Source organism: Dermacentor andersoni, chromosome 1 (genome assembly GCF_023375885.2).
Source record: "Dermacentor andersoni chromosome 1, qqDerAnde1_hic_scaffold, whole genome shotgun sequence".
Classification (NCBI taxonomy): domain Eukaryota; kingdom Metazoa; phylum Arthropoda; class Arachnida; order Ixodida; family Ixodidae; genus Dermacentor; species Dermacentor andersoni.
Genome location: NC_092814.1, coordinates 234,035,578 through 234,052,487, shown reverse-complemented (window position 1 = coordinate 234,052,487; position 16,910 = coordinate 234,035,578). Strand labels below are relative to the sequence as shown.

The window sequence follows — 16,910 nt, the reverse complement described above, 5'->3', positions numbered from 1 at the left end:
ACTTTTCTGCAAAAATTCCTTCCCTGAGGGTGATAATGAAGCATACTGATCATCCTGTACCTTTAGCAAATCAACAAATATTGTGCCCCCATAAAATTGTTCACCCAGATTATTTCAAGAAATGAGGCCAGACATGCAAGTGCATTACTTAAATATACTTTTTTTGCTTGAAAAATAATTTGATTCTTGGTTTTTTCCTGTGCAGAGATGCTGTTTATTCAGTCACATGGCACTAATTCAACCTCCATGAGACTACAGACTTGTTTGAATGATTCATAGCTATGTGAAATATGGAAAAGCTAGATTATGTGATCTGCTAAAAAGACACTAAGCAATATCTGATACACCCCTGAGCAAAAGTATATGGATTAGGAATTCCATAATTAAGTAAATTTCCTTCACCTGAGGACTGCAGTCAAAACTTGGACTTTCAAACTTTCCAGTGCACTCTTCAATTTCAGTTCATGCATCTGAATTACGAATAAGCTGTTCTTTGGCAAGTCTGTGGTCCATATACTTTTGTTCATCGGTGCACATACATATAAAGCCAGAGAAACTGTCTAACAGGTGTACCATTCTGCCATTGTCCTTTCTGTGTCTATGTGTGCCTTTTTTCGTCTGTGTTTTCCATGCGCTTGAACCAGTTTCTAAAAGTGTAATATCAACGTGCCCAGACTGCCACATTTCCATTGTTCTGTGTTCAAACATAGTCATATATAATCGACTGCCTAGCAAGCATATAGAATTCTGCCATTTTATATTTCCAGTGCTCCGGGAATGACTTTTCAGCTACTATGGGACACAAAGCGAATGTTAACACTACTTTGCCTGGGAAAGCAAAAATAAATTCATTGAAAGCTCCGCTTTCCATTTCAACTAAGCAGTATACAGCGCCACTGCGCTGTGAACCTTTAATAAGCTACCTGAACACTGATTTCTCACGAGGCAATTTCCCCCTCTTCCCTCCAGAACTCCAACCGGAACAGATGGAAAAGCACTCATTTAAAAGCTACTTTTTAAGTATCTATTTGAACAAACCAAAGAAAAAAAGAAGGTGCATATGTAGATGTGAACATGACGAGAACTGAGGAAACAAAAGCTGATTTCACATAAACAGATAACTTGCAGACATCCTATAAATGTGGCACATTTGATCAAATGACTAAGTTATTGTGAAAAATTTAGCTGCTCTACATGCCTGCTCATTAATCCTTTCAGTGTCATTTTTTTTTCTAAAATATTATAAGACAAACACTCCCCCGGTTTGGTCCTCAAATTCCTATCTGACAGAAAGAATGTCAAAAGAAACATGGCGAGACAAACTCAAAAATATACCAGTACATCAGTGATGCTGAAAGGATTAACCAATACCTATGCTTAGAAATAAAGCCTCCTACAGCAGGGCTATTTGGGCAAAATATTAAAGAAATGACCTAGCATTTCTGGCCAAATTGACATAAAAGTGATAAACCTCCCTTTCCGAAGCCTCCATAAATTGTAGTTCCTGTGTTATTTGTCAAACGAATATCTCCATCAGTCACGGCGTACACATTTGTGGACTTGACTTATTTTTGCCATTTCTGTGCAGTGGTTGCAAGGAATAGACAACGAAGATTAAGCTTCGAGTAAATTGAACATTATGCTTCCCTAAAGTACACCCATTTCACTTCCGAGTGAAATGTATCACTTCACGTGACTGCTTTGGTGAAGGCACTGCCATGTTTGAGGGGGCGTTTGAAGTGTGGCATTTTGGTAGTAATTGCAAGAGATGTATTTTTTTTTTCCTTGTTGTAATGCTTGCACCCAATAATTAATCTGTGCATGTAATTAGAGCGGGTGATTCAATGTTATTAATAAAGAAACTTAGCCTGACTGACTGTGCAATAAATGAATATTTATTTACTATGTAATTATGATGAGTCACTATATAAAATGCACAGATTGATTCTCCTTCCTTGACTTGCTTCCAGCACATCGGTACAAAATAATGTAATTTTCACAAATTTATCTATAGCTAATAAAAACTTGTGACTGAAGGGGATATTGCAAAGAACTCTCAACGGACCTATGCAGTTTTTCAACATCATTAAAGATCAGTGAAGTTCAAGGAGCTTGTTTATAAAGTTTATGAAGCTGTCACACTCTCTTGCCAAAGCAGATCATGCCACCATGATGCAGCACTATGCACTCTGGACACTAGTTCACTCCTACGACAGATGCATCTACTGCAGGGATGGAAGCGGCCAAGGGAGTTTTGGAGTAGAACACATGCGTTTTGTTCTCAACATGAGCGAAATACAGACAAAGAAATGATGTTCTCTGTTTGACTTTCCAGAACACTGTTAGGTTACGGCAAATCAGTTTTGCAGAAGCACGCAAGGTGGAGGATAGTTCAGTAGAGGAAAAAAATGTTGAACACCCGACAAAGGAAACTATATGCATTCCTCGGAAACCACTATTAGGTTACATACTGGATGTGCCAACTAAATTTGGCAAAGAAAAAAAATACCAGGAAATTTACATGAACAGCACCTACTGTACATTGATGGGCTTTTGCTAATGCTAATAAATAGGTTTTTTCCCTTGTACACAAGCAACTAATATTTAACAAGTTTATTTAGCTGACAATAATGATCTCACTTACTGGGTAAGGATATTGAATAATGCAAATCCTAGGTTGCTTTAAATCTAGTTATCACTCATTTTAACATCTGCCAAGAACATGTTCACTGAAATCTTGTCGATTAGGTGAGTTCATTAAGTTAACTAATTAAACGCATTCATCCACAATGAACAAGAAATACTGACTGTGACAACCATGAACAACACCCATCAACAAGTGAACAGTGTTCGCGTGATGCCCTCAGTTATTTTGTAATTCTTGGCGAGATTCACTTGGTATAGCAGAGTACCACAATATAGATGCGAAGTTACTTTGTTGGCCATTGCATGTTTGCCAGTATTCCATATAACTTGGCAAGAAGAAAAAAAAAAGCGGCAACATTTATGAAAAGAATAAAGGGAAGAAAGTGTTCGGTGGCTTTCGGATCAGCGTTACCCACCAATCTTTTGTGCAAGCTCGATTGTTACGGCTGCCTCATAAAGTCAATGTAAAACTGCAACCGATATTTTGAATGCCAAACAATGGTATTTATGTTTTTACTACTAGAACTAGCCCTGGGAGTGGAAATACCCAAGAAAGTGGATGGGAGAACGGCACCGCGGTAGGTCAATTGGTAGAGCATCGCACACGTAATGCGAAGACGTGGGGATAGGTTCCCCACCTGCGGCAAGTTTTTTCATCCACTTTATTCCCATTTATTTGTAATTTGTTTAATTCAATTGCTAAGTACAAGTAATGTCCTCTATGCTGTCCGTGGTGTCATTGTTTGTTGGCTTCTTATGATGTGATTAATAAAAAATCTGTCCCCTCGATAAACACCTTTCTTCTCGTTCCTTACATAATGAGGGTCTCAAATCTGGCAACATTGATGCCTTCAGGTAGCATGTGTGGGTATATTAACCAGTTGCCTTCACCCAAAAAGATCATGTGCTAGTGACGCCTGCGGTAGAAAGGATGTTTCCATCCGCCGCCAAGGTTTGTGAGTGGTGGCGCTGGCTAACAATAGTTCTAGTAGTAAAAACAAATACCTAAGAAAGTCGATAGGAGAACAGCGCCACGGTAGCTCAATTGGTAGAACATCGCACGCATAATGCGAAGACGTGGGATCGTTCCCCACCTGCAGCAAGTTGTTTTTTCATCCACTCTATTTCTATTTAGTTATAATTCCTTAATTCAATTATTAAGTACAAGTAATTTCTCCTATGTTGTCCTTGGTGTCACTGTTGGTTGGCTTCGCGCGTGCGTGTTCGGAAAGTATTAAGAAAGTCAAAGACTGCGTTTATTCCAACAGCCAATGAAATGCAGTGGAATCCTGGTTATACGTCCCCCAGTTTTGCGACAACCCGGGTTTTACAACGGATTAGTGCAATCCTGGCGAAGTCCCCATAGAAGCAATGCATTAGAAACCCCAGTTATCCGACACAATTTCACGCCTGACCCGCGTTATACGATGAACCTTGCGAAGCGCGGGACGAAATGGTGGACGAAAGAAAAGTGCCACGGGTCTGTTTGCTCACTCAGTCTCTCCGCGTGCGGAGCACTTAACACAGCTCGACCGGTTCGCCCCGGCACAGCTTTTTCCCTGCCTCATCTCACTGTTCATTTCTCTCTGCCCCACCAGCAGCCGCCCGCAACGCTCACTGTGCTGAAATAGAGCCTTTTCTTCTCCACAATCAATTTCTCCCTCTCTTCTCGGCGGCGTCGCCTCTCGCCGCATTGGGGAAGCATTTCTCCTCTTCCAGTTTCCCAGTAGCAGATCGTGGACAAGGTAGCGCAGAGAGGCCTAAATTTATCGCACGTGTTCTTCGTCGTAATCCTAGCAACCAGCGTTCAGCGGTGGTTTTGAGTTGTGTGGAGCAACCTGACGCACAATGTCCCGAAAGCAGATAGTTCTGTCGCTCGGCGATAAGCTGAATAATATCGAGGAAGCGGAAAAGCAGAATGGAGCCACGAAAGCCAGCGTTGCCGGGGACCTTAAGATACCCGAATCTTCGCTTAAGAAGATCCTGGCAAACAAAGCGGTGATATTGCAGAATGCCAACAAGTTCGGGCTCAAGTGGAAAGTGACAAAAGAAGGACAGCATGAGAAGTTAGAAAAAGTTCTCGTCAAGTGGCTGCATCAAGCACGGAGCTCTGCGATCAACATTGACGGCGCCATTCTAAAAGAAAAGGCGGACCTTGTGGCATTGCATCTGGACATTGACAAATTTCAGGCCTAGAACAGGTGGCTGGATCACTTTAAAAAACAAAACAGGATAGTGTACAGCCACTCCTGCAGAGAAAGCACTTCCGTGGACGTTTCGATGGTGAACGAGTGGATGGAGTCGCTGCCGGGGATGATTGCTGCATACAAGCCCTGCGACGTTTTCAACGCCGATGAGAGTGGTATTTTTTACCATATGCAGCCCGAGCGAACCCTTGCGTTTAAGGGTGACAGCTGTTATGGTGGCAAGCGTAGTAAAGAGCGTGTGACAGCACTATTCTGTGCTAATGAGGACGGTTCCGAGAGGATGCCCATGCTCATTGTAGGAAAGTTTGCAAAGCCACGGTGCTTTAAGAACTTGAAGACGCTGCTGTGCAGCTACAACTTCAACAAAAAGGCGTGGATGACGTCTTCGCTATTCAGTAATTTTTTGCAGCAGCTGGATAACAAAATGGGTGCTAAGGTGAGGAAAAAATTGCTTTTCCGTGGACAACGCACCGTGCCACCCACCCGTTACGTTCAGCCTGAGGAACATAAAGGTTGTTTTTTGTCCGCCCAACTGCACAAGCCAGCTGCAGCCGCTGGATGCTGGCATCATTAAGTGCGTCAAGCAAGGGTACCGGAAGCGGTTAGTGCAGCGTCGGCTGGCGGATATGGAGCTCAGCGAGTCGGAAAAAAAGATCGCTGTGCTTGACGCCATGCATTTTATTGCCAGTTCGTGGAACGCAGTGTTGCGAAGCCCAATCGCTAACTCGTTCAAGCACTGTGGTTTCAAGCGAGAGACTGCCTCCTCTGCTGGGGATGCAACAACCTCGATGCTGCTTGAGGCCGATGCACGCTTCGCCGACGACAATTTCGAGGGTTTAAACCTCACCACGACTTTCGCCGAGTATGTGGAGGCCGACGACAACACTGCAATCTGCGGCAAGGTGTCGCTGGATGGTGCCATCGAGTAGGCTTTGCCTAGTGCAGACACCGCTGCGACATTGGACGAGGACCAGGAGAATGCCACAGATGCCATGCCTGTGCCTACTACGTTCGCCGAGGTGCTACGGCACATAGACGGCATCCGGAACTTCATCTGTTCACGCGATGCCGCAGAGGACCTCCTTTTGGACGTTGCCCAACTCGAGCGAAGGCTCTTGGTTCACGAATCAAACAAGGTCCAAAAGAAACTTACCGACTTTTTTTTAAGTTTGCGCCGGCTGGCGGGAATTGCGGCAGTGGACAGTGGAGTGCCGTAAGGGTTCGTTTGAATAAAGCATGAGTGGTACCTGTACTGCAGCATTAATTCTTATCGCATTTACTTTTTTGGTAATTTGGGTTTCCAAGCCTTGTAGAGCGTGTTAGTAGTTTACATTGAGGTTTCTCGTAAATCCATCGCGTGAAATAAGTAGTATTTTTAAATTATGTTCGGATTTTACGATGCCTGCATTTTACGACGCTTTTTCGCGGTCCCGAGAAAGTCGTATAATCGGGGTTCCACTGTATTACAAAATGTGATTTATTTTAAAGCTCCAATATTTGGAAGTCCCAAGTAGCTGATGTGCTCTTCTCAATGCAATTTTGAAAGCACAACTTTGGAGAACCTGCATAATGTGCCAGCATGTGTGAATTGCTTTTCAGAAAAGGCACTGCTAGTAACATTGTGCCAGTTGTCAAGATGAAGCACTTTATCATGACTGCTTACAAAGGGCTGGGCATGTCTGTCAAGTACACTTCTGAAGGCTCCGAAACGATGAAAACAGTGGCTTACCTAGCAGCATAGGAGCAGCACTGCTCCAAGCTTTGGTGAGAGGGTCAAAGACATCACAGCACGACAGGCCACGCTTGCCATTCCATCCACCCACCACAAAGACCTTGTTGTCCAGGTTACAGACGCCTGCAGGGAACAGGGAGTGCAGCTAAGCCACTGTGGAAATGCTTCCCCCAACAACCAGTGACAGAGAATGCCGAGGTGATGAGTCATACTGCCATCACGCTCGCTGTAGACAGCCATTGCCGTTTTTTTTTTTTTTTCCCTTCACTCACACATTCTCATTCACACCAGGAAATGCTGTTTCCTTGTTGACAACATCCTAGGATAGGAACAAGGAATGATGTTGGTGAACCTGGACAAACAGGCTTCAAAACTACCACACACACAAAAAAAGTAGCTAAAGGACAGCCACAGATGGTTTTATAAAGCATACACACAACAACTAAAGCAAGCACAGTGCCAGACATTAAAAATAATATAGGAACTGGAGGCTGAACACATGTGTTGAGATTCTATTGGTAAAAGCCTGACCACAGAAAACAGTGAAACAAGGCTCCAATGGTGCTAAGATTTATAAAAAAGCATGCACGAAAACTACTATGTTTAAGTGATTAAAAGAATGTGCATGTGAGGCCCACAAGAAAGATGAAGCAGTCAAGAGTGACAGGTGAAAAAGTCACTGATGATGTGCAGCAGTATGGCAAACAGCACACAAACAGGCAAAAACAAAGAAACAAGACACCAATCCTTGCAATATGAGCAGGTGCACCATGCGAGTGCGCAGTGAATATAAGCACTGACTGGAGATGCATTAATGAGTACGCCAGTATTTCACAACAGAGGCACCAAGCCAAATCTCCAGATGTGCCAAAATTCCTTGTACTCTTCTGCGAGGGAAAGAACAAAAAGTGGGAGGAGGAAGAAAAGGCAAGTTTTCTTACAAACACATTGAAATATAAGAAAGAATAAGAAAAGGCTGTGGACAAGATGAGGAAGCAAGAAAAAAGCTGCAGCTGGTGTTGCAGTTGCTGCCTTGAAGGGTAGCAGTGTGGATCTCGTATGCAGCCGAGGGGGCAGAAGAGCTGTGGCTCAGCAGAGAAGCCTGCAACTGCAATCCAACGATCTAGGGAAGGTAAACGATGCTCGCCACTTGATGGTCATCCCTATGTGCTTCTCTTTTGCTTGGTACCCTTGATGCCCACACTGTCAGCTTCACAAGTCCTCACCTGCACTGCCTCTATTTTGTTTGCACTGCTTTGGTGAGCAGAATTTTCGCACTGCTGTATTTTACAGTTTCATGTTCTCTTGCTGTGGCGGGAGGCAGAACTAGGAGTGTAGAGGGTGCTGGCTGATTCGACCTGAAAGCACAGCAAAAATGGAAACGGAGCATTACGTGCTTTTACTGCACTGAGCCATAGGGCCCAAAAGTTCTCTTGGCTGGCATTCTTCTGCCCTCCAACTGAGATGCACAGACATGTGCACAAACACACACACGCACGCACACACACTGAGACAAAGAGGCACACAACACTCCTGAACATACCCACGCAGACGCCAATAGCAACAAAACAGCATACAAGGACATAGAGCATGAAGTGATTATTGCTCCTTTTGAGCAAGCACAATGAAGAGATGAAGATAAAGCCATGAAGCCTAAAGTCTGTTGTAGGCCTGCAAAAAGAGATCCCCAAAATTGTGTGTCAAAGAAAAAGTAAGGCATGTGAACTATGACACAAATGTGAATCACAATGCCAATTAATTGTAATATCGAGTGAAAGACCACCTTGCCACCTTTCCACCCTTGTTTCCATGCAACAACTTTAAGCAAATAAGACATGCTTTCTATGATACTGACCTTTATGTAAGAAAGCATCAGTACAGTTATCTAAATCTAACTTTACAATGGACAATAATATTGCACTTGCACATATAAATACACTTGTTGAACAATGAAAATGTAAATTATTTTATCTTTTGTCTAACACATCAGGAGTGCAGGTTGAAGCAACGTATCACCACTACGCTTAGATTTATTCACTGCTTATAAGCTAACTTTCGAAGGGACTTCCAAAGGCAGCTTCCAATCACCCCTTCTGAAATCTGATCCCAATATAGCTGTGTTTGTCAAACTTTTAGACATCATGGACCTTATAGGGCTCATTCAGAAACTGCCTTGAGTGTTTTCTTTTTTTTCCAAAATAGCAATAGGGTTAACTAATCACATTGTATAGTCACAATTGTTTGGATTCACTTTCAAAGGATATGGGAAAGATTATGTTGAGTTCTGGAGACAAAAACACTAATCAGTTTTTCTTGATAAAAAAACAGGTTGAGAATGTTGCTCGACATCATACCATGGCACATTTTTTATTTGGCTTGCATAAATTTAGAGAATGCAGCTTCACACAGGTAAGTCATTCAAAATGCCCTGCCAGATTTCACTCAAGATAATTTCAAATGACTCATGTTTAAAATAGCCATACAGCTGTTCATAAAAAAAGGGTTATTTAGCTGCATAATGGAACAGATAATTGTTTCCAGATTCCAACAAATATCACATGTGGATACTTAATTCCAAAATTTTGCATGAAATTAGCCAATAACAAGAACAATGCAATCTGCACTACATGCCATTGGCGTTTTGTAGCAAAAACCATGACTTCTGATGCTTTCCCCCAGTAGCAAAATAGTGAATTCACTGAAATGACAAAAGATGGACGATTGACTGAGTAATTAACATCCAAAGGAGACAGATGCCACAGTAGAGAGGTCTGGTTTAATTTTGACCACACAAGCCTCTTTAATGTGTGCCTGAAGGTTGGTACAAGAGTTTTTTACATTCTGCCCCAACTGGAATACAGCCACCATGGCAAATTAAATGGATCAGTGTGCCTCACTACTGGCACTCGAAATTACTCGCGGACAACGGTGACGGAAGACTCGCCCTTGGCAGTTTTTGCAAGAAACTCACTGGACACTGCTATTCCTTGACACTTAGAGTTAACTATCTCAAGAGTGCCCGTGAATCTGTGGACTAGTTAAAAAAACAACGCACAGAGGCTAAACAGTCTAAGCAGAAGATCCCACGATACAACACTACAGAACAATATAACCAGACTACTATGTGGCAGGCGCAATGCTGCTTAGCAAAGAGGAAAAGTTCTGCATTAAACACTTACAAAATTTCTTTTAACACACTGCCATGATCAATGCTTGCAGGCCACGGACTACAAGTTACTCACCCACATGCCCACCCTAAAACATATTCTGCTTCATTTTCTTCTTTCAGAGCAGCCAAAGACTGGAACAGCCTTTCCCACAACATCGCTGCCATGACTTACCCATTAACCTTCATGCAAAGCATAACAAGTGTGCTTTCGCACTGAATCATTGTGACAATTATACCTTCTTTTGTACAAACCCACCTTCTATGTAATACCCCCACGGGGAGGTCTTAAAGAAAATAAAAATTAAATAGAATGAAAATGTGAACAACATATCGCATGCTGACAATGAATGTGAGGAACTGGGAGAATCTAGAGATTTGAATTATTGTTAGTAACAACAATTCTTTGGATGTGCTGACATGGCAGTGTACCCATCTCCATATTTTAATGCAAGAGCATTACTTGGCTCATTGTGCAACCCCACTGTCATCAGAAAGCCGTAGCAGAAAAACGGCTCGCAAATTATGTCATCTTCATTGAACTAAAAAAAGAAAAAAAAAAAGGCCATGGTGAGGATTTGATCCTCTGCCCCACCGCCACTGCTACTACTCCGTAGTTCAGCGTGTTAACCACTGCGTCACCATTGCAACAGACAACAGTGATGAACATCTTTGAGGCTGTGCCAGTGGTTGGGCTCTGCCTGGCAGGCGATTCACTAGATGGCGCATGGCGCAGTGCAAGCGCATGGCAGATGAGGAAGGATGTCTTGTCACATGCCTCAACGTGCGTTCTCTACTGAAACACATGGATGAAGTGGGGCACGATGTGAATGTCAACACAGGTGACATAGTTTGCCTCACAACAAAGACATGGATGAGGTCAGATGACAAGGGACAAATCACGGGATACTCATTCTTGTGTGCCGCTCAGCAATCCGACAGTGTTGCTGCCGATGTTGCCATATGTGTCAAGCCATGACTTCAACTACTATCCCTCCAGCTCAGAGACTGCTTCAGTGCAGATGGAGAGATGTGCGCCGTGCAGTTTGTTGTAATGGGACTTGTGGTTATGTGCATATATATGGCGCCAAATCTGTCGCAGATGGATGTGGCAGCGTTCCATGTATAGAAATCTGCCTTTGGCTATATGCTGCGGCCCGCCCATGCTTGTCGTAAGAGACTTCGATCAGGACACACGTTCAACACAGCTCTAAACTCTGCAACATTTCCCCGCAACACTAATCTCAGCGATACACTCAGTGACAAGCAATACTCTTGCATTTACACATAATAGAAATTGCTTAGGTGCAGCCATAGCTCTTTTCATTGAGGTTGTACTATACAGCAACAGCCACGGAATTTCAACACTTATCTAAAAATTAATAAAAATGAATCACTGCTTGTGATTCATTTTCAATTCATCAATCTTACCGAGAGGCTTCACAAGCCAGAACAGATGCAAGGAAGATGGGTGGTAATGCTACCTGGAAGTTCGCACAATGTATAGCAAGCACCACTCACCCACTAAACACTTCTCTTAAGTCATAAAATGCACCTCCCATATGGAACAAGTAATAAAGAATAAATTTTGCCAAGAAGGCCTCACTGGATGAAACCAAAATTGTATTAGAGTTAGTAATAAAATTAGGACAGTGGAAACAGACATTTCATGAAACAGCCTTAGTCAAAATCTGTTAATCTGATATTCATTGAACTTCGTTTATTTCATCCAAGTGTCTTAACGAGTCCCAGTGAATCACCAATCCTAACACAAGTATAAACAAGGGAAAGCCCATCAATTTTACTCTAAATGTCAAAACTGATTGAAATGAGCTTAGAGTTGGCAAGTTAGGTAACTGGCCATGCCGTACGTTCAACCAACAATAAGGATGCATTGAACAAGAATTCATCAATCTTACCGAGAGGCTTCACAAGCCAGAACAGATGCAAGGAAGATGGGTGGTAATGCTACCTTGAAGTTCCTGCATTAGCTACTAGTGATGTCAATTTTTACGTCAAGGACGTTTGGGTATAGGTAATTATTTATTTACAAAGGATTTCATTGCATTCTAGCGCTGCCAGAGATTCTTAGCATGAAAATTCTGAAAACAATTTTTCGTGCAGAAATGCCCTAATACGGGAAAACACTTTAAAACCTACGATATCACACTGACATACCAGCACTGTAGTCAAGGCGCAAAATTGAAAAAATGAAACTGACCTTCATTTTGTCTAGTAGTAATTGCCCTTTTCCTGCTAATTAAAATAGTTTTGAGAGAATACTTTACCAAACTAAAGTGATTTTGTACTGCTCTTAGTGTCCCTTGTCATTCAAATAGAACAACATTTGTGTAACTATAATAAATTCGAACCACAATTTTATGAATTGATAGTTGAAACGAACAACTTGCGTGAATGGGAATTCTGTTAACATGCTCACTGCGGTAGCACTTTTTGAGGTCTGATTGCCATGTGTCATGACCCACCAGTGATCGCCAGCGAGTTGCGCTACTTTTCAACTTTCATGAGCTCCAGACAAATGGCTTTATGACACGGCTGATCAGAAGCAAGAATGTTTGGTCTCCACTGATATATTGTAAAGACGTCAAGTGCACACTACAGGAAAGCCCTGCACAGGCACACACAGAGTAACTGCTGCGACCCATCTGTGTCCCATGTTGCAGTGAAAGTGTTAAATTATCTGCATTGCTAAACCAAACAAGCCTTACTTTATGTTTTCAAAAAGTTCTGTTGGATATCATGCTCTAATGTTTAAATAAGGTTTTATCAGAAATGAAGGCCATAATTATGCAACTGATAATACGGACTATATTATTTATTTACATGACAGAAGTATAATCCCTTTAAGTGACAATTCATTTTTTGCTTAATCTTATTATTCATTCTTTGTATTTACATCACAGAAAGCAGAAAGCAGTGCAAAAGAGGTTCAGAATAAGATTTAGAAATGCTTTGATAGGAGATGGCTAGTATGGCATGACTATATGGTGTATGTTTGCGCTGCAAAGCTGGCATACATGGGAACGCTAACACGAGATACAAAATACGAACACGGACCTTGCACTTACCACTATTACAAAGCAGCAATGTGCAAGGTCAGTGTTTGTCTCTTATTCTTTTGTTAGTGTTCCTGTGTGTACCACCTTTGCTGCACAACCATACACCATAGTCATTCAGAATAAGTTTTGCCACATACACAAACGTACACTATGTGTTTCAAGTCAGAAGAATAGTTGCGGTAAAAAAACAAACCTTTCTGTTTATTAAAATACAGCATACAGCACACCTAGAAACACCAAGCAATTTGTGGGGCCTGCCTACCATAATTTATTAGTGGCAAAATCAAAACATTGAAAGTCTGTACCTGACTAAACACTCATGCCACCAGAAACCACTCATGCTTCATATTTATACAGCACCTTTGAATGGCAACCATTTCATTTAGTGCTTGTCATTCTTATGCTGAAACTCGGCATGTAAAATTGTAGACATGGTGCTCAATAAAGATAAGTGGCACCGTTGTGGCACCAGCGCAAGCCCTCTGATTATGAAGCAACAAGATGACTAATCTGTAAAGAGAGTGCTTCAGACAGTGGACCAGACCAAGCATGTTAAGGTGCGCTACGCACACTGGGATGGCCCTTCAATGATACACACGCAAAGCACACAAGTCACTGCTCACTAAAGAAAATTGGCACAAGCACAGAATTATACCATTTGGATTTTGAGCAAACAAGTGCTATGGTCAGTTATTACTTGTATGTGCAATCTGAAAGCAGTCCACAATAGCTTGTCGTAGTGCAAAACTTAAAACTCAAAAAACATCTTGGCCCCATACTGTTTCGCATGAGTCTTGGGACAATGACTGGATGGTCAATCCCAAAGGATGTTTTATATATAGCTTTATGTATGAAAACTTGGGGCAAACATGTGCCTGACGTCTTGGTTACAGCCTTGTTGCCGCTCGTAAACCCCCAAAGCTAATCAAACACACACTGCTAGATTTCTTTGCGATCAGCTCACAGAAGCTTACAATCCGGTCCTGTTTTTGCGTTCCACATGTTAGAATGAAATACAGGCGGTGTATAAGAGCTGAAATGTGGAGGAGTTTCTGAGAATGCATAGCTCACTTGAAGCGAAAAAAAACGGGGACAGTAGAAAGGAAGAGAAGACAGGATGAATGCTAACTTCAAACTAAAGTTTACTCTCAGAAAACCCTGTGTTTTTATCTGTCGTTACTGATCAGAAGCAAAATACATCACTCTGCAAGCATGCTCCAAGCGCCCTCAAAAGTTTAAGACACGAAGTTCTAAAATTCAATCATGACATGGCTATGCACATAAAAACAAAAGCTCTGAGAGTGCAAGATATAAAAGGAAGCTCTGAATGAGGCCCTTATCATGTGGGCACTGATAGTGTTGGATTAGCAGCGTTAAAAAACACGTTTTGTGGAGATATGCTATTTCACTTGTACGAAGGTTAACCAAGGGCTGGCTGACATATGTGGAACAGTTTTTTTTTTCTTATATAGAAAGCCTCTATAACCTCCCTAGTTGTCCTACTTTGGTGCTGAAAGGGGACTGATGTGTTGTGTAGAACGGCTTTACATCTGCATTGTCAGCAGTGTACAGCAAGATGTGGATATGGCGACTCTGAGGGAGCTGTCACGCTCCCAGAGTCTAATGCTCAGGCAGCGGCCTGTCTGACCAATGTATTTAGGTCCACATAAAGGAATGAGGTACACAACATTACACGCACAAGTAATAAAGGTTCTGCCGTGTATCGTGGCACGCCGCGCTTGTTTTGGCTTCCCCTTTCTGTGCATGTGCTTTTGAAGAGCTGGACAAATAGCACCTAGCTCGTGCTTAGCATCAACATATCAAGAGGCCATTTCTTTTCAGGCAATGCGAAAGCCCATGAATAAATGGTATTACCGCATACTTATTTCTGTTCTCAACCCTTTCCTTTGGCACGCACTCGGCTTCTACCTTGATGGCCTTGTGGCACTTCAAGTTGGCTCATGTAATAACAGCTTCAGGGGAAATGCATGGTTTTCCTAGAATAAATTTTAGTTTGAACTTAGAGCTCATCCTGTTTGGTGTTCCTTTCTTCTGTCCCCATTTTTTGCACTTCTAGTCGAGTATGCACAGTCAGTGTAGACACCAATAAAGCACTGTATCACTGTATGGCAGAGCAATGGGCTGCCAGAATGGCATGCATTAAACTTATTTTTTATTCTTATTTTAATATGGATATTTTTATGATAATTTTAAAAATAAATATTGAAGGTGCGATGCAAAATTACGTAAATTGAGAAACACAATGCACCTACTAGGTGATTAAGATTGTAAAGTCAAAAACGCATCAAATCAATGTTCAACTATATTTGCTGTCCATTGAGAGCGTTCAATTTAAGTTATGGCAGTGCTATAGGGTACATACACCCCCACATCCAGAAACCAACCTTTAACTTACAAATATTATTTTAATAATGTGAGAAGGTACAGGTGAAAGAACATTGAGGAGCACCTCAAAAGTGTTCTTTATGGCTCCCTAAAAGTGGCCTCATGAAAGACGTACTTAGCTGGACAGTACAAGACATGGGCCGAGGGTTCAAAATTAGGAAGAGTGGAGCAAGAAATCCCACTCTTCGGCAAAAATTGCTTTAGAGAATTTGGTTTTTCAGATCCTTTTATCATTCAAGATTATGTTAGAGAAATGTTATTTGCACTAGTTTTCTAGAACACTCGCATTCAGTGGGTGTTCGGTTGTTCGGGGTGAACATCTGAAAGAAAAGGAAGCTCGAGGCACAGCATATCGGTGGCACAGTCTACGAGGGCAGAATGCGTCGTCAGAAAGTCTAGCCCGAAGATTAGGTCGTGAGGGCAACTGGTCAGCACGGTGAACAGGACTGGAACTTGGCAGCCAGCAATTCCTATGAGAGTAGTGCACATACCCCTGAAGGAAACAGTGGTGCCATTGGCGATGCGTACGGCTCGAGTGATGGCACGCGTAAGAACGTTTTTGAGGCGACGACATAGGTTAGCGCTCATTATGGGCACTTGGGCTCCAGTATCAATTAATGCCGTCAACGGAACACCATTTACGTCTACTTCAATTAGGTTCGTGTTGCTGAGAAGCATCAACGGAGGATTTGGACAGGACCAATATCATCAACGTGGCATGAAACCGTATCACTCGTCGCTGACTCTCAAATTTATCAAAATGAATTGTTTTCTCATTCCAATCTGCTTTTTTCTATTACTTGATAATTCCATTTTTCTTACACGGCAAGGTGCCACAGAATTTTTCGATTGGCGACTGTACTTATTTGCAAAAAAGTTCAAATTTCAACACAATGAAATTTCAATGTAACGAAGCAAATTGCCAATTTTACCGACTTCATTACTATATTGAGGTTTAACTGTATATTTAGGGTTTCTGAGAACATAAATTGAAATGTTGAAATTATTGACTTTCATGGAAAACTACTCTGCACGTGTCTTGCTGTTCACGCTGAACTTGGAAACAGGGTGGTGGAACTTATTCTCCTGCATTGTGCATTACTATTTCTCCTCATGTTGGCAGTGATGACCTGCTACAAAGCTGCTCAATCTGCTTCTGCACCTCTCTCTTTATCGGAGAACTTGCACTAGTCAAATGCTGGCAAGCTTTCAGTGCTTTGTTGGGAGAGAATAAATACCACTGGGATGAATAAGCAATGCAGACTAGAGGCCAATGTGACATGACAACCTAAGAATCCAGTAGAAGCTGCTCCAAGACAAGAGTTCCTGAGGGGCACTGATATTTTGTACTTGTGGGGAAGTGGCTCTTGTGCGGAACCCCCTTTTCCCCTGCTCTCATTTTAAGAGTATTTTTGCGTGCTTTCGGGAGACGCCGCTCCCAAGACCTTCGGCAATGGAAATTGAGTCAGCTAGACGTGCGGAGGAGACAGACATCGCAGCATCAAGCGCTCCGAGGAAGCGCAATCGCCTCATGAGCGACACAGGCAGCAAGGACACCCTGCTGTACTACTTTGTTTCAGAAGATCTGTCAGATGATGGTGATTACTTGACAGTTGTGAGGCAGAAAGGGAAGAAGAGAATCGTCACTGCTTCCTCGTCTTTAAGGACGATGG

General features: G+C 42.3%; 1 protein-coding gene across 4 annotated transcripts in view; it reads right to left on the bottom strand.

Moving 5' to 3' along the window:
- LOC126547925 (influenza virus NS1A-binding protein homolog) overlaps positions 1-16,910 on the bottom strand; it is an 84,555-nt gene that overhangs the window by 7,195 nt on the left and 60,450 nt on the right. For all 4 annotated transcript variants that reach the window (XM_050195986.3, XM_050195988.3, XM_055063455.2 and 1 more), the window contains one exon: positions 6,583-6,708. In XM_050195986.3, the coding sequence (XP_050051943.1) occupies positions 6,583-6,708 (126 nt within the window). The remainder of the gene's footprint in view (positions 1-6,582; positions 6,709-16,910) is intronic.